At 44.2% G+C, this 22565-nt stretch overlaps 3 protein-coding genes across 6 annotated transcripts in view; 1 reads left to right on the forward strand and 2 right to left on the reverse strand.

Moving 5' to 3' along the window:
- The window catches only part of LOC115105901 (CAP-Gly domain-containing linker protein 1-like), a 71265-nt gene extending 52683 nt beyond the window's left edge, over positions 1–18582 (reverse strand). The window contains exons 1-10 of one of the 4 annotated variants that reach the window (XM_065007514.1): positions 18429–18582; positions 11146–11318; positions 10539–11026; positions 10260–10384; positions 6258–6459; positions 5972–6169; positions 5631–5734; positions 5487–5547; positions 3653–3757; positions 2617–2778 (exon numbers count right to left, since the gene is read on the reverse strand). In XM_065007514.1, the coding sequence (XP_064863586.1) occupies positions 2617–2778; positions 3653–3757; positions 5487–5547; positions 5631–5734; positions 5972–6169; positions 6258–6459; positions 10260–10384; positions 10539–11026; positions 11146–11182 (1482 nt within the window). In that variant the 5' untranslated portion in view covers positions 11183–11318; positions 18429–18582. Of the gene's footprint in view, positions 1–2616; positions 2779–3652; positions 3758–5486; positions 5548–5630; positions 5735–5971; positions 6170–6257; positions 6460–10259; positions 10385–10538; positions 11027–11094; positions 11346–18428 lie in introns of all 4 variants that reach the window. The other 3 variants (XM_065007512.1, XM_065007513.1, XM_065007515.1) reach the window with 3 other exon arrangements.
- Positions 6749–8022, forward strand: LOC115106047 (very long chain fatty acid elongase 5-like). Its single transcript, XM_065007702.1, has 2 exons — positions 6749–7642; positions 7991–8022. The coding sequence occupies exons 1-2, from the start codon at positions 6925–6927 to the stop codon at positions 8020–8022; spliced, it is 750 nt and encodes a 249-aa protein (XP_064863774.1). The 5' UTR covers positions 6749–6924.
- Positions 18583–20408: 1826 nt separating the features above from the next.
- On the reverse strand, positions 20409–22560 carry LOC115105909 (hydroxycarboxylic acid receptor 2-like). Its single transcript, XM_029628400.2, has one exon. The coding sequence runs from the start codon at positions 21936–21938 to the stop codon at positions 20931–20933; it is 1008 nt and encodes a 335-aa protein (XP_029484260.1). The 5' UTR covers positions 21939–22560; the 3' UTR covers positions 20409–20930.
- Positions 22561–22565: the final 5 nt, after the last annotated feature.

The raw sequence follows: 22565 nt of genomic DNA on the forward strand, positions 1-22565 counted from the left end.
TTCTTTTGGAGAGATTGGAAACCCAAATTGGTCTACACGGACATGTTCTGGCCTGGTTTAGATCTTATCTGTCGGAAAGATATCAGTTTGTCTCTGTGAATGGTTTGTCCTCTGACAAATCAACTGTAAATTTCGGTGTTCCTCAAGGTTCTGTTTTAGGACCACTATTGTTTTCACTATATATTTTACCTCTTGGGGATGTTATTCAAAACATAATGTAAACTTTCACTGCTATGCGGATGACACACAGCTGTACATTTCAATGAAACATGGTGAAGCCCCAAAATTGCCCTCGCTAGAAGCATGTGTTTCAGACATAAGGAAGTGGATGGCTGCAAACTTTCTACTATTAAACTCGGACAAAACAGAGATGCTTGTTCTAGGTCCCAAGAAACAAAGAGATCTTCTGTTGAATCTGACAATTAATCTTAATGGTTGTACAGTCGTCTCAAATAAAACTGTGAAGGACCTCGGCGTTACTCTGGACCCTGATCTCTCTTTTGAAGAACATATCAAGACCATTTCGAGGACAGCTTTTTCCATCTACGTAACATTGCAAAAATCAGAAACTTTCTGTCCAAAAATGATGCAGAAAAATTTATCCATGCTTTTGTCACTTCTAGGTTAGACTACTGCAATGCTCTATTTTCCGGCTACCCGGATAAAGCACTAAATAAACTTCAGTTAGTGCTGAATACGGCTGCTAGAATCCTGACTAGAACCAAAAAATTTGATCATATTACTCCAGTGCTAGCCTCTCTACACTGGCTTCCTGTCAAAGCAAGGGCTGATTTCGAGGTTTTACTGCTAACCTACAAAGCATTACATGGGCTTGCTCCTACCTATCTCTCTGATTTGGTCCTGCCGTACATACCTACACGTACGCTACGGTCACAAGACGCAGGCCTCCTAATTGTCCCTAGAATTTCTAAGCAAACAGCTGGAGGCAGGGCTTTCTCCTATAGAGCTCCATTTTTATGGAACGGTCTGCCTACCCATGTCAGAGACGCAAACTCGGTCTCAACCTTTAAGTCTTTACTGAAGACTCATCTCTTCAGTGGGTCATATGATTGAGTGTAGTCTGGCCCAGGAGTGGGAAGGTGAACGGAAAGGCTCTGGAGCAACGAACCGCCCTTGCTGTCTCTGCCTGGCCGATTCCCCTCTTTCCACTGGGATTCTCTGCCTCTACCCTGTTACGGGGCTGAGTCACTGGCTTACTGGGGCTCTCTCATGCCGTCCCTGGGGGGGGGTGCGTCACCTGGGTGGGTTGATTCACTGTTGTGGTCGGCCTGTCTGGGTTGGCGCCCCCCCCCTGGGTTGTGCCGTGGCGGAGATCTTTGTGGGCTATACTCGGCCTTGTCTCAGGATGGTAAGTTGGTGGTTGAAGATATCCCTCTAGTGGTGTGGGGGCTGTGCTTTGGCAAAGTGGGTGGGGTTATATCCTTCCTGTTTGGCCCTGTCCGGGGTGTCATCGGATGGGGCCACAGTGTCTCCTGACCCCTCCTGTCTCAGCCTCCAGTATTTATGCTGCATTAGTTTATGTGTCGGGGGGCTAGGGTCAGTTTGTTATATCTGGAGTACTTCTCCTGTCCTATTCGGTGTCCTGTGTGAATCTAAGTGTGCGTTCTCTAATTCTCTCCTTCTCTCTTTCTTTCTCTCTCTCGGAGGACCTGAGCCCTAGGACCATGCCCCAGGACTACCTGACATGATGACTCCTTGCTGTCCCCAGTCCACCTGGCCATGCTGCTGCTCCAGTTTCAACTGGCCTGGGCCCTAGGACCATGTCCCAGGACTACCTGACATGATGACTCCTTGCTGTCCCCAGTCCACCTGGCCATGCTGCTGCTCCAGTTTCAACTGTTCTGCCTTACTATTATTCAACCATGCTGGTCATTTATGAACATTTGAACATCTTGGCCACGTTCTGTTATAATCTCCACCCGGCACAGCCAGAAGAGGACTGGCCACCCCACATATGCTCTCTCTAATTCTCTCTTTCTTTCTCTCTCTCGGAGGACCTGAGCCCTAGGACCGTGCCCCAGGACTACCTGACATGATGACTCCTTGCTGTCCCCAGTCCACCTGACTGTGCTGCTGCTCCAGTTTCAACTGTTCTGCCTTATTATTATTCGACCATGCTGGTCATTTATGAACATTTGAACATCTTGGTCATGTTCTGTTATAATCTCTACCCGGCACAGCCAGAAGAGGACTGGCCACCCCACATAGCCTGGTTCCTCTCTAGGTTTCTTCCTAGGTTTTGGCCTTTCTAGGGAGGGTTTCTGTACAGCACTTTGAGATATCAGCTGATGTACGAAGGGCTATATAAATAAATTTGATTTGATTTGATCTAATTTGTATGATTTGTACGACCAGACAAGATGTATGATACATTACATCATCTAATTCGTATGATATTGTACGACCAATACTCTGTTCATAATGTAATGTAACACAACATATCATACTAAATAGAGAGATACAAATTTATGTCCCAAATCCTACAAATTGCCCTGAGGCCAGGTTGGGATTTGAGTTGCCCATCCCTGGTAGAGGGGTAGGAGCTAAGGGGTTATTAAGGGGATGTTTTTTGACCATGACTATGAGACCCCCCACCTTCTTTTCCTGGGACTGGGCCCGTGCCTTAAGGTTGCTGAGCGCCTCTGGTGACAGCGACACAGCGCCCCCTGTCTGCTGGGAGGAGCGTAGTCTCGACTGCAGCGCCGCTACTTCTCTCTCCAGCTCCATAATCCTGGACTGCTCAGACACTGTTGCCACCTGAGGAGAGAGAGAAGGGGAAGGTAGAATAAGAGGGGGGAATGAGAGGGCAGAGAGTAGAGAGAGCCAGCCCTAGCCCATCCAGCTTTTTTGAGATAGGGCAACAATATATTTGAAAATAAATCCAATATAAGTTATGCCCTATATGAAGAACAGTATCAAGGCAGGGTAAGAATGTGCAGATAAGACTAAGGTACAAGTCACAGCAGCATGAGAACAGCTTTTTGTTCCAGAGAGTTTGGAGCATCCAGAAGAAACATTGTGGAATGCTGTGGCAATTTGATTATTTCCTCCTGAGAAAAGAGTCCTTTTGATTACATTTCTTCAATATTCTGTCTTTAAGAGGTCTAAATGAAGAACTAGATAGAAAACAATTTTGGTAAAATGTGCTCTGCTCACAAGGGGCTACTTTCTTCTATTTTCCCTATATAATATTGTATACAAAATGATTGACGCATTTTTCTCCCAGTTTATTATCTATTGTACTTGACATGGATAAAAAAACTAAATGTATTAATGTTTTTCCATATATGTCTACTGTGTAATATGTATTGTGATGTTAATGCACTATATGTATTTAACTGACCGGATGTACATGCCTCTAGAGGTATTTCAGTAGGTGTGCTTCACAGTGGTGTATGACCTGACGAAGAGCCAAATCGGATCGAAACGGTCTGATTAAATCACCATGGGAACATACCAGAGTTGCAAACATTCCTTTTTTATTTGCCAGATGGCTGTGGACATCTATATCGAAAACTACATTGATCCGCAACATACACCCCAACCCTACTGTGTCTAGAATGAAAGATCCAGGAATATCCAGAAGTAGTACCCAATGATGTTGTATATCTTATGTCTATGATGGCATTACCCTAGTGTCCTCTAAATCCCTCTGCAGTTTGTCAGCTTTGGTCTTTTCAAACAGAAGGCTCTGCTCAAGCTCCTTAATATGGGCATGCTCCAGTTTGGTCTGCGTCTGTTAGTCAGAGAGAAGAAGAGGAGGAAGAGGAGAACACACCAACACCGGCGTCACATGCCAGCACCATGCCACACACAGGGATAGGACAGCAAACAATGTCGTCATAGTAGAGACCAGGAAGTAGGAAGTGTATATGAGAGCCAAAGGTTTTATTTCAGTGGGTTCTATTTTATTTCAAATGTTATATTCCAAATATTCTATTAGGACAAATCCTCAATGAGCAGACCCATATATAGAGGCATATAGAGTAGACCCATATATAGAGTAGACCCATATATAGAGTAGACCCATATATAGAGGCATATAGAGCAGACCCATATATAGAGGCATATAGAGAATATGGTGCCATTTGAGAAACAGCCTAAATCTTCTAAAAGGACTCTTAACCCTCTAAAGTGAACCTCTATGGTACTGAGCCGGACACTAACCACCTCTGTTTGGGTCTTTGGTTTATTGAGTCCCAGATGTACAGAGTTCTGCTAACTATCCTCCATGTTGGAACCAACAGCTACATGAAGACAACAATCTTATCATTCTAAGCATTTGTCTTGCAACTTTTCATGAATTGCCTTTGCCAAACTGTGTCTAGTGTATCTATGGATCTGCTTAGATCTATTTTCAGGACAGCTCCATCTTGTGGATTCGGTTCTGTTCACTTTGGCTCCCAATGCTCAAACCCTTTCTTGACAAGGTCTTACAATCAGTGACATCATCACTCTATCCTTCTTGCTCTTCTGTAAGCGCCAAAGGGAGAGAGAGAGACAGATGAAGGCTTTGTGACATCATCCTCTCCATGAGCGAGGAAGAGAGGGAGCGGAGGCGAGAGGGAGAGTTGAAAGAATGTGAAACGTGGCAAGGAGAGAAAAGAGAGCTCTCGGGGAGGCGATGGATAGATAAACAAAGAAAGAATAAGAAAAGAGTGGCGGAAGAATTGATAGAGGGACAAATAAAAGAAAGAATCAAAAAAATGTAATCATGAATGAGTGAATTGATGAGGCCTGGGAAATGAAAGAGATTAAGGGAATAGATGATCAGATTAATAATTGAATGAATGTGTGAGTAACCAAAATCCTTGAAAATAGCAGTGGTTTCTTTATTAGTCCAGCAGCAAAAGCCAAAATCAAGAGAAGAGTATTGTGAAAACCATTAAGTCATCACCATGCCAACATATGCACTGAAGTGGGTAGTAGTGAATAATGGTTCAAATATGTATATCCCCAAACTGCTGGAGCTACTGAACCAGAACTTCCAGAGGAGATGTATGAAGTGGGATAGTGAGGAGAGACTATTAAAAAGATGTTCAGCTAACCAATTGGACGAGTGAGAGAGCTTCAGGTAACCAATCAGATGAGCGAGAGAGCTTCAGCTAACCAAACGAGATGATGAGAGTCGTGGTCAACTGGTGACCTATACTGTATTAAAACCCAGCCTTGTTCTCTGAGTGTAGGGTGTGTTATAGAACAAAACATGGAGTCATGACATAGTACAGATGAGGGTATGACGTGTAAGATAGACCAAATTAAATATGTGATAAGACAGAATGATGTGTCAGTGTTTCATGAGGGGTTGAAATGAGAAAGGTGTAACAACTGTGTAACATCAGCTCTATGTGGTTTTCACTATGTCAAATAACATTTTCTGGGTTCTGTTAGCTTAGCTAAAAAATGGTATCAGACTGTGTGTGTGTGTGTGTGTCAGAGTAGAGAGTACTGAATCATTTGTTTACCTCTAGGTCACCTTTAGTGATGCAAGCCTCTTCCACAGTGAACTGCAGGTCTTCCACTTTCCTGTCAGACAGATAGAAAGAGTCATCCTATCCGCCTCTCCTCCAACATCCCAGGCTCCAGCCCCTACCATGCAAGACACACACCTCTTCTCCTCCTCCAGTTGGCTGAGCAGCTCCACCTTGTCTCTGTCTGCTGTCTCCACCAGTTTACGCAGCTGGTCCAGCTTATCTTCCATCTCCATAGCATTCTAACACACACACACACGCACGCACGCACGCACACACACACACACACACACTATTAATGCATTTTGATAGTACAGTACAGTGTCAAGACATTGAAAAGTGGACAGTGTTGGCCTGGTGGTTTTCTATGGTAAGTAAGGTTTTCTATGGTCAACAACAACGCCTGTGTGGGAAACGAATAGTCCAGGTGTGTATTGTATTTTTCTCTCTCTGAGTGTATGTGTGTTTTCTCCCCTCACCTGCTCCTGAACCTTCCTGAGCAGAGACAGTTCCTGCTGCACCTCTCCAGCATGGCTGGTTGCTTTGGCGACCTCCCCACGTTCCATGTCCCTCTCGGCCAATAGCTGCTCGATGTGCTGCTGCTTCTCCTTCAGCGCTTCCTGTAGCGCTGTGGTGCCAGAGATCTTACGAGCATACCGTGACGAGGTCTCTGTCAACTGGGGGGGAATAGAGAGACGGACACATTCAGAGAGCACAGGAAAGAAAAAAAACAGACTTGCTCGTGTGCGTTTGTGTTTGTCTCACCAGGCCAGCCCGGCTGGGTTTCCCACTAACAGAGGAGGTGACAGAGCTCAGGGAGCTCATGGAGGAGGCACTGGGACTCCTCTTCATGGTGGAGCGTCTCCGAGAGGAAGCCTTGGCTTTAGCCAGGGTGCTGGGGAAGCCGATACGAGTCACCTTATGGACTGGAGCAAACAGACCGTATCGCGGCAGGCACTGGAAATACCTGGAGACAACAGATAGGAAAAACAGAGGACGTCAATAACACTGATTCAGTGTAGAGGGTCCCCACTCAAAAAGGAGTGTTTCAAAGTTATTTTATGCTATTTATTCAATTCAGAGGCAACAAGAGCCAAACAAATGTTGCATATCTAAAACAATGAACACTGACTGCAATTCTCATACTGCCCCAATAGATCCACAGATGACGCAATCTGTTCTGCACACCACACTGCCCTTTCCCACCTGGACAAAAGGAACACCTACTTAAGAATGCTGTGGGTGCTTAGGGACCCGTCAGCCAAGGCTACGCATCTTCCAGGGGTCAGAAATTGAGACTTTTAATTATAAACTAAACATGTACATAGACTCATAGATGGGTCCCAGAGATGAGCGGGTACAGGGATGGCTGCTTCTGGACAACTACCCTCCAACCTTTGCACTAACAGTCATGTACCTGCTGATCGTATGAATGGGGCCCAAGTACATGAGACACAGACAGCCGGTGTCTTGCCGGGGTCTCCTCTTGGTCTACAATCTGGGCCTTACCATCTTGTCCTTCTATATGTTCTATGAGATGGTGTCTGCTGTGTGGCACGGGGATGATAACTTATTTTACCAAGACACACACAGTGCAGGAGAAACCGATACCAAGATCATAAATGTGCTGTGGTGGTACTACTTCTCCAAGCTCATAGAGTTGATGGATACCTTCTTCTACATCCTACGGAAGAACAACCATCAGACCACGTTCCTGCACATCTACCACCATGCTAGCATGCTCAACATCTGGTGGTTCGTCATGAACTGGGTGCCCTGTGGTCACTCCTACTTTGGTGCCTCCCTGAACAGCTTCATCCATGTCCTGATGTACTCTTACTATGGGCTCTCTGCTGTTCCGGCCTTGCAGGCCTATCTATGGTGGAAGAAATACATCACACAAGTACAGCTGATTCAGTTCTTTTTGACCATGTCCCAGACGATATGTGCAGTCATTTGGCCATGTGATTTCCCCAGAGGGTGGCTGTATTTTCAGATATTCTATGTCGTCACACTTATTGCCCTTTTCTCAAACTTCTACATTCAGACTTACAAGAAACACCTTGTTTCATCATCAGAATGGCTCTGTTGCTTCGTTGAAAGGCCATGTGAATGGGGTGACACCCACGGAAACCATTACACACAGGAAAGTGGGGGGGGACTGAATCTTGAATACTGTTACAATCCTAACTGTAGGACATATCTACTGTATGTAATGACGCTAGGAGAGAAGGGATAATACATTTCTTCATGAGGATTACTAATGAAGAAATGTATTAGAAGAGTCTAAGCTAGTTCATTCACAAAAGACAAGGCATGTTTATCTGAAAGAGATTCCTAACATTTTGCACACCGCAACCTGTTATTATTCATATTGAATCAAAGTTCATTAGAGTTTCTAAACAAGCATAGCATAGGGAGTAAACTACAGCACAGTAACCCCAGAGACCCACTTCCTTTTAATGCTGCACAAGATGTTCAACTTTGTCTGTCTTCAGTGTGGTGGGAACAAAGCTTTAATCAACCTTGACCCATACAGAAATAATACGACTCATTGCGAGCTCACAGAACAGGGCTCCGGGCAGCCGAGCGGAAATGGAGGAAAACTCGCCTCCCTGCGGACCTGGCATCCTTTCACTCCCTCCTCTCTACATTTTCCTCTTCTGTCTCTGCTGCTAAAGCCACTTTCTACCACTCTAAATTCCAAGCAACTGCCTCTAACCCTAGGAAGCTCTTTGCCACCTTCTCCTCCCTCCTGAATCCTCCTCCCCCTTCCCCCCCCTCCTCCCTATCTGCAGATGACTTCGTCAACCATTTTGAAAAGAAGGTCGACGACATCCGATCCTCGTTTGCTAAGTCAAACGACACCGCTGGTTCTGCTCACACTGCTCTACCCTGTGCTCTGACCTCTTTCTCCCTCTCTCTCCCAGATGAAATCTCGCGTCTTGTGACGGCCGGCCGCCCAACAACCTGCCCGCTTGACCCTATTCCCTCCTCTCTTCTCCAGACCATTTCCGGAGACCTTCTCCCTTACCTCACCTCGCTCATCAACTCATCCCTGACCGCTGGCTACGTCCCTTCTGTCTTCAAGAGAGCGAGAGTTGCACCCCTTCTGAAAAAACCTACACTCGATCCCTCCGATGTCAACAACTACAGACCAGTATCCCTTCTTTCTTTTCTCTCCAAAACTCTTGAACGTGCCGTCCTTGGCCAGCTCTCCCGCTATCTCTCTCAGAATGACCTTCTTGATCCAAATCAGTCAGGTTTCAAGACTAGTCATTCAACTGAGACTGCTCTTCTCTGTATCACGGAGGCCCTCCGCACTGCTAAAGCTAACTCTCTCTCCTCTGCTCTCATCCTTCTAGACCTATCGGCTGCCTTCGATACTGTGAACTATCAGATCCTCCTCTCCACCCTCTCCGAGTTGGGCATCTCCGGCGCGGCCCACGCTTGGATTGCGTCCTACCTGACAGGTCGCTCCTACCAGGTGGCGTGGCGAGAATCTGTCTCCTCACCACGCGCTCTCACCACTGGCGTCCCCAGGGCTCTGTTCTAGGCCCTCTCCTATTCTCGCTATACACCAAGTCACTTGGCTCTGTCATAACCTCACATGGTCTCTCCTATCATTGCTATGCAGACGACACACAATTAATCTTCTCCTTTCCCCCTTCTGATGACCAGGTGGCGAATCGCATCTCTGCATGTCTGGCAGACATATCAGTGTGGATGACGGATCACCACCTCAAGCTGAACCTCGGCAAGACGGAGCTGCTCTTCCTCCCGGGGAAGGACTGCCCGTTCCATGATCTCGCCATCACGGTTGACAACTCCATTGTGTCCTCCTCCCAGAGCGCTAAGAACCTTGGCGTGATCCTGGACAACACCCTGTCGTTCTCAACTAACATCAAGGCGGTGGCCCGTTCTTGTAGGTTCATGCTCTACAACATCCGCAGAGTACGACCCTGCCTCACACAGGAAGCAGCGCAGGTCCTAATCCAGGCACTTGTCATCTCCCGTCTGGATTACTGCAACTCGCTGTTGGCTGGGCTCCCTTTGTCAAAGATTTCAGCCCCCCAAGTCACAGATTGTTATATCTGCTACCGCACGGCAAGCGGTACCAGTGCACCAACACTTGCACCAAAAGGCTCCTTAACAGCTTCTACCCCAAAGCCATAAGACTAATGAACAGTTCATCACATGGCCACCCGGACTATTTACATTGGCTCTATACACTCACCGGACTCTACCCACACACTCACACATACTACACTGACACCTCAACACACACATACTACATACTCTCACACACAAAAAACAGACACACATGCATATTGACGACAAACACACACAGACACACTTTCACACTCTTCACATTGGCTGCTGCTACTCTGTTTATTATCTATCCTGATTGCTTAGTCACTGTTACCCCTACTACCTACATGTACATATTACCTCAATCACCTTAACTACATTGTACCCCCAGCACATTGACTCAGTACCGGTACTCGTTCTATATAGCTTCGTTATTATTATTTATTGTGGTACTATTTTATATTATATTTTTTGCTAATCTTCTTACTTTTTAACTCTGCGTTGTTGAGAAAGGGCTTGTGAGTAAGTATTTCACTGTAAAGTGTGACAAATAAAATGTGATTTGATGAATTTATTTTTTAATTGCATTACACCTGAATCATAAGAGGACAGGTTTTTATTCAGTATCATTATTTTAAGGCTCTCTGTCTATACGTGTGTCATAATATATCTAACCTGGTTCCAGCCACGGCTCCATCATTCTTCCCAAGAGGTTCGTCCAGCTCCACTCCACACCACTCCGCCTTGGCAAACTCTGTCTCTCCCATGAACCTCACCACCCCTGCCTTAGTACCCCCCACCTTGAGACAGAAATAGAGGTGGGAGAGAGAAAGAGAGGTGGGTAGAGAAGGAGAAAGAGCTGTGAGTTAACACATCTGTGAGCCAGAAACACAAACATGAGCACACATACACCAACATAAACACACACAAACACACAGACAGACACACACTTACCAGCACGCGGTCTCCCAGTCTTAGTTCTCTTCTGGTCTTCCTGGCTGAGTCGGTCTCAGAGAGGTTGGACATTGACCCATTGCCGGTCACGGTTCTACTCAGCGATGTCTTGGTGCTGTTACCAGTGGTAGTAGCAGCCCCAGCAGCAGCAGAGCTAGGGGACTTGGCCCCTGTCTCGCCAGGGTTAGGCTGCCCACCATTGGCCTCCCTCTCCGGCATAGCTGTCTTGGTCAGCTTGGAGGGCCGTGTGAATATCCCTCTGCCGTCCTCACACTGGAAATACTGGACACCTGCCACCGACCCGTCGTTCTTCCCGATAGCCTCATCCAGGACGATGCCGACCCACTGGCCCGGGGCAAACTGTGTATCCCCCAGGAAGTGGACATATCCTGGCTTGTTGCCGTTGACCCACACCTTCTCCCCCACCCGGTAGTCCACTGCTCCATCCTGGGTGGGAGACTTCTCAGGGGGTACAGGCTTGGAAGCAGCTGGAAAAACAATTATCATCATCATCAGCAGCAGCACATACATGATGAGCCCTGCGGCTGATTCTTACCAGAGGAAGGGGAGGTGCGTGTTGGTAACCCAGTTGGCCTGCTTATCTTACTGGGGGGCTTGATTCCGCTGGGCTTGCCTGTGCTCATGGTCCCTTCTCAGTCCTGGAGGGGCTTAGGCTAGGGGATACTGGAGCGGAAGCTGGGGCTGGCCTCTTGCAAGGATGGGGGCTAGGCCTTCCTTCCCCACCACCCACCTCACTCTGCCCCACCTTGAGGCTCAGGCCTGGGAGACACAAGACACAGGATAGGTCTACATAGATTTAATTTGGATTTTGTTTTCACAAAAATAACATGCAATTCATTATGAAGCTCATTATTGAATAATGATAATATGCACAGTGACAGTTTCTGTGGTAGTATGATTATGTAATTACAATGTTTATACATCAGGAATTAGTAGGGGACTAGAGAGAGAGCAGAGAGAAACAGACAGACAGAAAGAGGGACAAAGAGAGAGGGGGGGGGGGGGATTAAGAGAGAAGGGGACAGAAAAGGAGAGACCCACAAAGCAACAGCTCAGTTTAAGGTCAAACACAATGGACAGGAAGTCAAGACATTTTAAACCGAACCAGCAGCATTTCACTTTTTTAATTGAACCTTTATTTAACTAGGCAAGTCAATTAATAAATACAGCTACCCCCTACTTTTTTTTCCATTTCTGCCTGAAGACATACCCAAATCTAACTGCCTGTAGCTCCGGCTCAGAACCAAGGATATGCATATTCTTGATTTCATTTGAAAGAAAACACTCTGAAGTTTGTGTAAATGTGAATTGAATGTAGGAGAATAATACAGATAATACAATGAAAAAAAACATGTTTTTTCATTTTTATTGTTGTATCATCATCTTTAAAATGAACAAGACAAAAACAAACATAGGATGATGGGGACAATTTCAGTGAAAAACATAAGAGGGCAACCGTACTTGTGCAAAGTTTCAGAATGATAACTTCCAAAATGAGTGTGCTACATGACATTTATCATGAAGTCACCCAGGTGTCCCACACAAGTAGCCCAAATGTACCCAAGTGGCCAAATTGGTGAAGTTATACATTTTGAATGGAATAACTATATACAAAATACCAAAATAGTATTCTAACACCCCTCCCCCCCAAAAAAAAAAATTTGAGAAAAAAACAAGAAAAAAAACAGTGGGGCAAAAAAGTATTTAGTCAGCCACGAATTGTGCAAGTTCTCCCACTTAAAAAGATGAGAGAGGCCTGTAATATTCATCATAGGTACACTTCAACTATGATGGACAAAATGAGGAAAAAAATCTAGAAAATCACATTGTAGGATTTTTTATGAATTTATTTGCAAATTATGGTGGGAAATAAGTATGAAACCAAATGAATCAATGAACCCAAACATGACTGGAAAAGTCACGTTTAGTGTGTGTATTTACATCGAAAAAGGAATGAGACGGATTCACGACACAAAATGTTTCGTGTTAGGCTATAAAAATGGATTTGATCAAACAAAAGACATTCATTGTGTAACAATGAGCATTGGGATTGCAAACCGAGGAAGATCGTCAAAGGTAAACAATTTATTTTATTGCAGTTTGTGATTTTGTTACGCCTGTGCTGGTTGAAATAGTTGTTTTTTATGGGGATCTATGCTCAGATAATCGCATCGTATTCTTTCGCAGTAAATCCTTTTTTATATCTGACACGCAGTTGGATTAGCAAGATTCTAGGCTTTCGAAACTTGAGACACTTGTATTTTCATGAATGTTTAATATGACTATTTGTGTAGAGATCACCGTGTGTTGTCGAATTTCATCCCGCTAACGGGTTCAGGGCGCAGAGAGGTTAAGAACAAATTCTTATTTTCAATGACGGCCTAGGAACAGTGGGTTAACTGCCTTGTTCAGGGGCAGAACAACAGATATTTACCTTGTCAGCTCGGGAATTCGATCTAGCAACCTTTCGGTTACTGGCCCAACGCTCAAACCACTAGGCTACCTTCCGACCCCACTTACAAGGTACATACACACAATCAGGAAAAAGCATCATTATAACTACATTGTACTTCTGGAATGGTGCTTGTTACAGGACAGACCTGACTAGTGACTAAGATATCTGTCCAGAATGACATGACTAAACGGCCTTAAACAAAGCAGAGTAGACATCCTATATCTAAGGAGGCTCAGAGAGATGCTCCAGTCCCATCTCTCATCCAGTCAGGGTTTACCTGGGAAACATTGGTCACTTGTTCTCTGTCTTCCCTATGGGGGGAAAGACACTATAGGAACTGTCTGAATCTTGGACGCAGCTCAACACTAGTTTAACCACAGTCAGGTCTATCATTGCTTCAATTAGGCCAATGGCTTGCATTTACAGCTGAAGTCAGAAGTTTACACATGTATACATTTAACTAGAACTAATTGAATTCTACCCTGTTTCACTATATCTGATTAATAATGTTAGTTCATAAGAAAGAGGTTATGTAGCATGGACAGGGGTTAATTAAAAATTATAACCAATGTGGAAGAAGGAATGTATGTGTGTACTGGAAGAAAGCAAAGAGACTCCTTAACCTGTGTTTGAACCTACCCAGCTATAACTCTGTGGAGATAAAATAAGACAGCGAGAGCCCCTCCAGGTTTTCTGTATCTGGGGGGACTGGAACTGTCAGTAAAGTCCTGTCCCCTGACATTGGGGCTCTATAACAGGCCGGTAAGCACCCCAGGTTGACAGGAACGGTGACTAGATCCAACCGACATTGCTTTTCCCAGTCTTCAAGACGAAGGTCAGTAGCCTTTATTCTCGAATTTGGGGGGAATGAATTGAGATATCTTTGATTTGATATTCTAAAAATGTTTAGAATTGATCCATAATAGGAGCTTCATTATTCCAAACAGATTTATGGGGTTTTGTATGACCAATATACACAGGGTTTTGTATGACCGATATTGTCACGGTTCATGAATCCACTGCCTCCTTTTCTCTCTCTCTCTCTCTCTCTCTCTCCCGTGTTTGTGTGGGCGTGGTTCCCAATCTCGGCCTGATTGTCTGCGCCAGCTGGAATCACTTATCTTCCCTTTATATGTTCTGTAACCAGTGTTTCTTGTTGTCAGATTGTTGTTACTTCCCTGAGGTTGTGTCGTGTGTCCGTGCTCATCTCTCGCCGCCCTTGTGTGGATTATCTGCTGTGCTCCTTCCTACCCATCCGGACACTCTCCCCTGGGTTTCTCAGCACGCTTTCATAGGAGGATGCGCCCTAGTCCCTGGGTCGGATTCCGTCTGAGTACAGTCTGTCTGTCCTGTTGCTGCTGTAACCTGTATTCATTAAACCATCGTTGCTTGCATCTTGCATCCGCCTCTGTATTGTTACAGATATACACAGTTGTAGCAGGTCCGCGATGACCTGAGGTAAGGTGCACTACCATAAATAAAACTAAACTTAATAACAGAGGCCCGTTCGCCCGAGATTAAGCCGGGATACTAAATGGGTGCTGACGGACGTCTTGTACAAATAATAACTAACAGGATAACTTAACCTACTCAACACTTGGATAGTGTCCAAAAAGGAGGAGAGTGAAGCCTAAAGTAGTGGAGTGAGATACGAGATATTGGTGTACTTTAAAAGCCCTCCGACACAACCCGAAATAAGAGGTTAACTAGGGATTTATGACTCCTGGGTAATAACTTATAGTTGTATAGGTAAGACCTAATGTCCGATCGACAGTCAACGCTATAGATAAAGTTTCCAGAAAAGAGACACACACATAGTCAGACAGGAGAGAAACTATAGTAACTAGGTAACGGTAAACAACACATACATACATCATATAAATACATACACATTGTGAGCATAGAGGTTAAAAATAGGTTAAAAATACACATAGGTAGTATAGGTAGTATTGTATAGAGACAGTCAAAAGGAAGGTGTAGATGGTCAAGGGAAACAGCAGATCGAGGGTTAAATACCGGGCTGTCTGAATCCCAGAAAAGAGGGTTACAAGATAAGGGGACATACAGAGAGAACGAGAGAGAGAGAATAAGGAGAATCCTCGCTGGATAAAAGCTTGGACCTTTGAATTAGGGCTATTTTCTGGGAATTATCTTGGTGCCAGAGTTTGCGACTACAGACCATTATAATAATAGGGTTGTTGGCGGGGAGGCTCCGTCATTCCAATAGTGATGGTGGTTCAGTGGTTAAATAGGTGCTTTCTAAGCTTGAGACCGAGTTTGCTTCCCAGTAAATGCTCTGACTAAAATCGGAGTTTTTGATTGTAATTAAACTATTTGTATGTTTTGCCTGGAAAGATACGGTCGTTAGTGTTTGTATAAGATATAAATAGAACTTTCTTAATAGATTGTTTAGGTTAAATTGAAAGACCAATCCATTCTAAATAATAGTGGGGCGATGTCGTTGGAATACGCTGTCTTGCCTAAATAGCCCGCTGGAATAACGTATTGAGAATGGAGTCGTATTACCCTGAAAATTAGTAGCCAACACTACAACTAACTCCCTTATTCCTGCCTCTAGGCAAAAATATACCCCCTACTCCAACTGAGTTCTGCTTTAATCCTATCGTAAAAGTAAAACCAAACTTTCCAAATTTCTCTATTCCAAAATTTAAATTTAATTTACCTGTATTAATGGCACCTGTTTGAACTTGTTATCAGTATAAAAGACACCTGTCCACAACCTCAAACAGTCACACTCCAAACTCCACTATACACACTTGTGTGTGTAACAGTATAACTTTAGACCGTCCCCTCGCCCATACCCGGGCGCGAACCAGGGACCCTCTGCACACATCAACAACAGTCACCCAAGAAGTATCGTTACCCATCGCTCCACAAAAGCAGCAGTCCTTGCAGAGCAAGGGGAACCACTACTTCAAGGTCTCAGAGCAAGTGACATCCCCGATTGAAACGCTATTTAGCGCGAACCACCGGTAACTAAGCTAGCCGTTTCACATCCGTTACACTCACCCCCCTTTTGACCTCCTCCTTTTCCGCAGCAATCAGTTATCCGGGTCAACAGCATCAATGTAACAGTGTAACATTAGACCGTCCCCTCGCCCATACCCGGGCGCGAACCAGGAACCCTCTGCACACATCAACAACAGTCACCCACGAAGCATCGTTACCCATCGCTCCACAAAAGCCACGGCCCTTGCAGAGCAAGGGGAACTACTACTTCAAGGTCTCAGAACAGGTGACGTCACCGATTGAAACGCTATTTAGCTCGCACCACCGCTAACTAAGCTAGCCGTTTCACATCCGTTACATGTGTATAAGGTAGTAGTTTTGGAATTGTTAGGTTAGATTACTCGTTGGTTATTACTGCATTGTCGGAACTAGAAGCACAAGCATTTCACTACACTCGCATTAACATCTGCTAACCGTGTGTATGTGACAAATACATTTGATTTGATTTGATTTGCATAGGCACGCATAGGAACGCAGAGCTTCCCTTCCTGATTGGATTTTTCTCAGGCTTTCACCTGCAATATCAGTTCTGTTATACTCACAGAACATATTTTTACAGTTTTGGAAACTTTAGAGTGTTTTCTATCCTAAGCTGTCAATTATATGCATATTCTAGCATCTTGTCCTGACAAAATAGCCCGCTTACTTTGGGAACGTTATTTTTCCAAAAATGAAAATAGTGCCCCCTAGTTCCAAGAGGTTAATAGAACTGCGGAAAAACAGTGAACCGACAGGCAGGGACGAAGGACACTGTCTACCGCTGTACGGCTAGCTAGCTACCGTTGTCGCCCCAGCCCTGTGTGGGGTTTATCTGCGGCTGGCATCCAACGTTATTGTGCATTGACGCCACCTAATGTACTGGAGTTCTCCCGTCCTAGCTTAAAAATCGACCAATAGAAGTATAAAGAGAGGTTTGTGTAGATGCTGGAATGTAGGAACGTCCGGAATTGCAGGCTGCAATTGCACGGTTATCCCTGCATGGTGATGTAGACAGGGACGCTGCTCCCCCTCGGTGTTAGAACAAAACAATTGTAGTATGATGCTGTCAAATAGAGCTGTTATTGTCTCTGGCTGCTATTAACTCTGTATAACCACTCTCCAGATCGTAATACACGTATTATAACACATGAATATTGAAACAACGCCAAGTTAACCGTTACTTTTAAGCTTATCTGCGGATAAGAAAAAGTAAGATAATGTATGCACTCACTACTGTAAGTCGCTCTGGATAAGAGCGTCTGCTAAATGACTCAAATCTAAAATGATGATCTTGTAACGATTCTTGTCCTCCTCTTCTGACGAGGAGGAGTAGTAAGAATGATCGGAGGACCAATGCGCAGCTTGGTAAGTGTTCATATCTTTTAATTAAGTAATAGAACACTTGAACAAAACAATAAACGACCAACGAACAGTCCCGTAAGGTGAATGACAAAAAACACTAAACAGGAAAATAAACACCCACGAACCACAGGTGGAAAAAGACTACCTAAGTATGATTCTCAATCAGAGACAACTAACGACACCTGCCTCTGATTGAGAACCATACCAGGCCAAACGCAAAACACAACATAGAAAAACGAACATAGACAGCCCACCCAACTCACGCCCTGACCATACTAAAACAAAGACATAAATAAAATAACTAAGGTCAGAACGTGACAGATCTTACCATCGCATAGGTGTGTAGATAAGTCAAATAGATAGACAGTGGTCCAAGTAATGATTGAGGAATGGCTTGCTATTGCTAGTCAAATATCTAGCTAGCTGACCAAAGCATCAGTTACAGGACAGCTTTACTGAGGATGGATACAACTTGCCTCTGCTGACCTCAATTTACTATGAGTTCAGTCTCTCCAAGCAGGTGCATCTCTCCTCATCCCAGTCTACACCCACACTCACTGCAACTTTCCATAATGGCTATAAGTAGTAATCTAGCTATATGGCTCTTGAGTGATGATATTGATAGATATTAGATATGTTACTTTTAATAGTTTCTGTTCGCTGGGTATTTACTGCTAGCCACCAGCTGGTTAGAACAGAGGAGGAATAATGGCATATCCTGGTCTGAATGTGACTGACGCCTGCTTGGCTAGCTGACACACCTAGCGCGAGCTGCAACATTTATTGAGCAATTTTGATCAATTGAAAGAATGTTATATGCTCTCATCCACTTATGTATTGTATGGGAGAATAATCACTTGCGGAGATAACTAGCTGGCTAACCCGCTACGCACTTCTGCTTTGGACCAGTGGAATTAATTCCCCGATGCCTTCGCTTCTTTCCCTCCCTGTCGGAATTTCGGTGGCTAGCTAGGCAGCTTTCCATTGCATAAAAAGAAAAACAATGGGCATATGCGTGTTATGTAAAAACATCTATTGCTTACCTGAAGCGTTGTCGATAAATCACTGTTTGTTTTGATCGAAAAGATTAAGATAACCAGGTTGACGCTGCAGTAAGCCCGACAATACCCAAACCCTGCGCCGCTAGTTTTCTTGAGCAGCCAGCCCTTCCCCCGACTGACGTCAGTCGAAGCATCCTCTCTCGTTTGACAGTCTGAACTTTCTCACTCCATCCATCCACTGTGTTATTTCCACAGGCATAATAAACATAGCCCAAATATAATCAAAGGGTGTGTTAAATGTAGAGTGATCGCTACAATCATGTTGTAATTATTATAAAACAACAAGCAATGAAATATGCTTTTATGCAAACACTTAAATATTCCACATTATCTGTGATCTTTTTTACAACACTAATTCATGCATTGCTGAGCACTTATAAAACCCTAGACAACCTCACAAAGCACATTTGTATCACTTGGAAAGTCATTGTATTCGACAAGTAAGCCTTTCATTGTAAATAATCCCTCTGGAAATATTTTGTGGAAATCACAATTCATTCACAAATAATTTACTTTAATCATAAGCATATGAAAAAACGAATCAAAGACAAACTATTGTAAATATGAAATACTACATGAATGATTGCCGTGTTATACAGCATGCAAATTGTTAATTGTTCAAACCTATTTATTTGTACTCTCAGCTATCGAACATTAACATAACATTTGGTTGTTGGCTATATACAGCAACCAATATACAGCAACAAAAATGATTATCTTTCATGTTAATTAAAATAGGCATTCTTCTCTGCAGACGCCTATCCACCTCCTTAGCCTCCTTCACGTTCGAGATTTGTCACTGACCATGTTTACATGCACACCAATATCCCTTTATTATTCGGGATACTCAAGTATTCTGTTTTTGAGTTGATGCATGCCTGGGATATGCTGATCGAAGATGGGATACTGTGACACGCAAACATTTTATCCCGTTTACTGTTGTTTTTGCCGCCTTCGCAGGCTCAGTTTCGCATATCATAGGGTGTTGTGTGATGATGTTTTCATCTGATTGTCAAACAAATCACTTCAAAATGTAGACTCCCTGCGCAGTTCGAGCCACGATAATTACGTAATAATTTTGCCTATAATTAATTTACTATCATTTACTACTGGCTACTTTCACCCCTAATTTTAACACGTTTCTGCTTATAATTTTCGACATTTGGTAAGCCATATTATAATTTCCGACATTTGGTAGGACATTGTCAACAGTTTGATACATGCAGCTTCTCTTTTGTCATAACCTTTTGCCCCAGAAGACTAAATAAAGGAGTGGTCACCAGAATAATGTCTCACATCGATGGAATGAATGCATTAGTAATCTAGTTAACACCGGTAAAGTTGTCTGTTTCGTTTAGGGACTGGGGAGAAAACTCCTAAAAAGTGGTAAGATTGGTCCTGTGCAAAATGTCCAAATGTCATCAGTTTGACCGTTTTTAAGGAAATGATAAGCCGAGAAAAACTACAAAATATGTTTCTGATAAGACTTCAGTTCGTCTTGGCTGCATATTTTATTTTGTTGAAATACCATCTGCTTGCATAACAGTGTCAAAGATAACACATTACAAGCACATTAACATTTTCTCAAGAGACGCTGAAATAAATAAATAATATTTCTCCACTTCTGTTCCCTAGACAAAATGTACATTTGAGTTATAATTTCACTGCAAGATATGCATATTTCTGCCGGAGTTAATATTATATTACTCTGCATGTGAGAGGTTACAGGCTTACAGTCAGTGTCCATATTTCAGATACTATTCCATTTAACCTATATACTTAAATTAGGAATATTATGTTTATTCATGTTTAAACGGATACTCCTGACTGGGATATCAAAGGTGCATGTAAACAGCTTGTCCCGAACAAGACCTTAATCAGGATATGAGCTACTGTCTGGAATACTGTGCACATGTAAATGTGGTCCCTGACAGATAACAATATTCCACTAGAACAGGAACATCAATTAGATTGAGCCGCAGGCTGATTTATTCTTCAGCATGGTCAGGGGGCCAGAACATAATTATAAATAAAACAATCATTTCAAACCTTGCTTACATTTACATATGATCCCATATATATTGTATTTGTCTTTAATGTGTGGGAATTCTTTGGAACAGATATCCATAATTAAAATCACTTGATTTATTTTTGCTGGTGTTTTTACAATATTGTATGTCCAACAACAATAACTCCAAAAAATAAAATATCTATATAGATTTGTTTTGCTCAGAAAACTTGGGGGGCCAAATAAATTCACCTGTGGGCCACCAGTTGGGGAACCCTGCACTAGGAGTAGAAATAACCACACAGAGTCAGATACTTCTGGGTCCATATTCACAAAGGGTCTCAATGTATGAGTGCTGATCTAAGATCAGTTTTGTATTTTAGACCACAATGAATAAGACTTACTCTGAGACACTTTGCGAGTACATGCCCAGGCCCAGATCCTGGATCAGTGGTTAGAAGTGACTAACTACCACTTCAGATCCTCCCTGATACTGTGTTCGGACTGCAGATCCCGGTCCCATTCACAGGCGAGGCTGACTGTTCCTCCTCTTTCCTCCCTAGCAGTCTGTTGAACAGCTTTAGGAAGGTCCCGTTGAAGGCCGGGCTGGAAAAGTAGTATACGATGGGGTTCAGCACGCTGTTGAAGTAGGTGAAACACACAGAGGTGTAGAATGCCAGATTGGCCTCTTGGAAATACCGGCATTCGTTGTACCAGGCCTTGAGGATCCACACAGCGATCCGAGACACCGTACTAGGGAAGAAGCAAATGATGAAGATGAGTGCCACGGCCATGACGAACTGCACCGCCCGCTTGATCTTCCCTCTGGTGTCAAGCGTCTTGCTCTTCAGCTGCCAGGTTATGCAGACGGTGCAGAAGGTGACGATGGTGGTTGGCAGGAAGAACTGGATTACGTAGAAGGTGTTGTGCCACGTAGACAGCGGGCTGAAGCCCATGCAGATGTTGAAGCTCTCGCACTGAGTCCGGTTGTTGCGGTAGAAGAAGTGTTCATTGGCCAGCAGGTACCCGGTTGCAGCGATGATCAGGCCCCACAGGCCCAGAGACACCCACAGAGCATAGTTCAGGCCCATCCGGTTGATCTTGTTCATAGGGTGAACGATCTTCAAGTAACGGTCTACGGCCACCGCGGTAAGGAAGAAGATACCAGCGGCACGGTTGGCCGCCAACAGGAACAGCATAAGCCGGCACAGGACATCACCATGGATCCAGTGTTTGCCACGTCTGTAGTAGTCGGCTCTGAAGGGCAGACAGAACAGGACGATGGAGTCAGCCACGGCAAGGTGTGTGAGGTAAACAGAGTTGGGCTTCCAGGTGTCCATGTGGAAGATAAACATCCACAGAGCCACAATGTTCCCCATCAGCCCGAACATGAACTCCAGCACCAGGATAGGAGGCAGGACCAGGTCCAGAATGGGAGATTCGAAGGCGCAGCAGTTGTCGTCCATAGTAGTGAAGTTCGCCATGGGTCAAACGATACGCTACGGACTAGAGAGCGTCTGTGTGCAACTGCTCCCCTCTGAAGAGTCAACCTGGAGATAGGGTGTACTACGCACCTCATGGGATCAGGGATTTTATTGTTTGTGCTCATGCAAACAAGCTTCCAGCGCCAACAACTTGGAGAGTGTGTGTACGTAGTGTGTTCTCTCTTGTGGGGTGCTATTTGTCCATAGGGAAATGGCTCTGCGTGTGTACACTAACAGCCCAGGGATTATGGCTTCATTATAAAACTATTATGCTGGTGGAAATATTATACTCATGGGTATATAAGGGACATCAAAGGGTTCCCAGAAAACAACAATAAAGGTCACAAACAGGGTCATGTTCAGTAGGCACGAAATGGAAAACACTCCGAATGAAGATGTTTCAAAGTGAGGTACTCTCAGACCTTGACCTGTACCAATGTATTTTTATCATTGTTTTAGGACAGTGGTTCCCAACCAAGGATACTAGCACCACTGGGGGTACTTGGCCTATCCACAGGATGTATTTGAGAAGACTCATTAGACCATAGACTTACTGGTAAAATGCACGAGTGGATGACCCTGCCCCTTGCCCACAGAATGACCACAGATGTGTCTTATGAAATTAAA

This window comes from Oncorhynchus nerka, linkage group LG22 (genome assembly GCF_034236695.1).
Source record: "Oncorhynchus nerka isolate Pitt River linkage group LG22, Oner_Uvic_2.0, whole genome shotgun sequence".
Classification (NCBI taxonomy): Eukaryota; Metazoa; Chordata; class Actinopteri; order Salmoniformes; family Salmonidae; genus Oncorhynchus; species Oncorhynchus nerka.

What these genes read in the sequence shown, in the direction of transcription:
- LOC115106047 (XM_065007702.1), top strand. Translation starts at nt 6,925, where the DNA reads ATGGGGCCCAAGTACATGAGACACAGACAGCCGGTGTCTTGCCGGGGT. An exon ending in AAACCATTACACACAGGAAA is followed by an intron (nt 7,643 to 7,990) that starts GTGGGGGGGGAC and finishes GTCTGTCTTCAG; the next exon opens with TGTGGTGGGAACAAAGCTTT.
- LOC115105909 (XM_029628400.2), bottom strand. Translation starts at nt 21,938, where the DNA reads ATGGCGAACTTCACTACTATGGACGACAACTGCTGCGCCTTCGAATCT.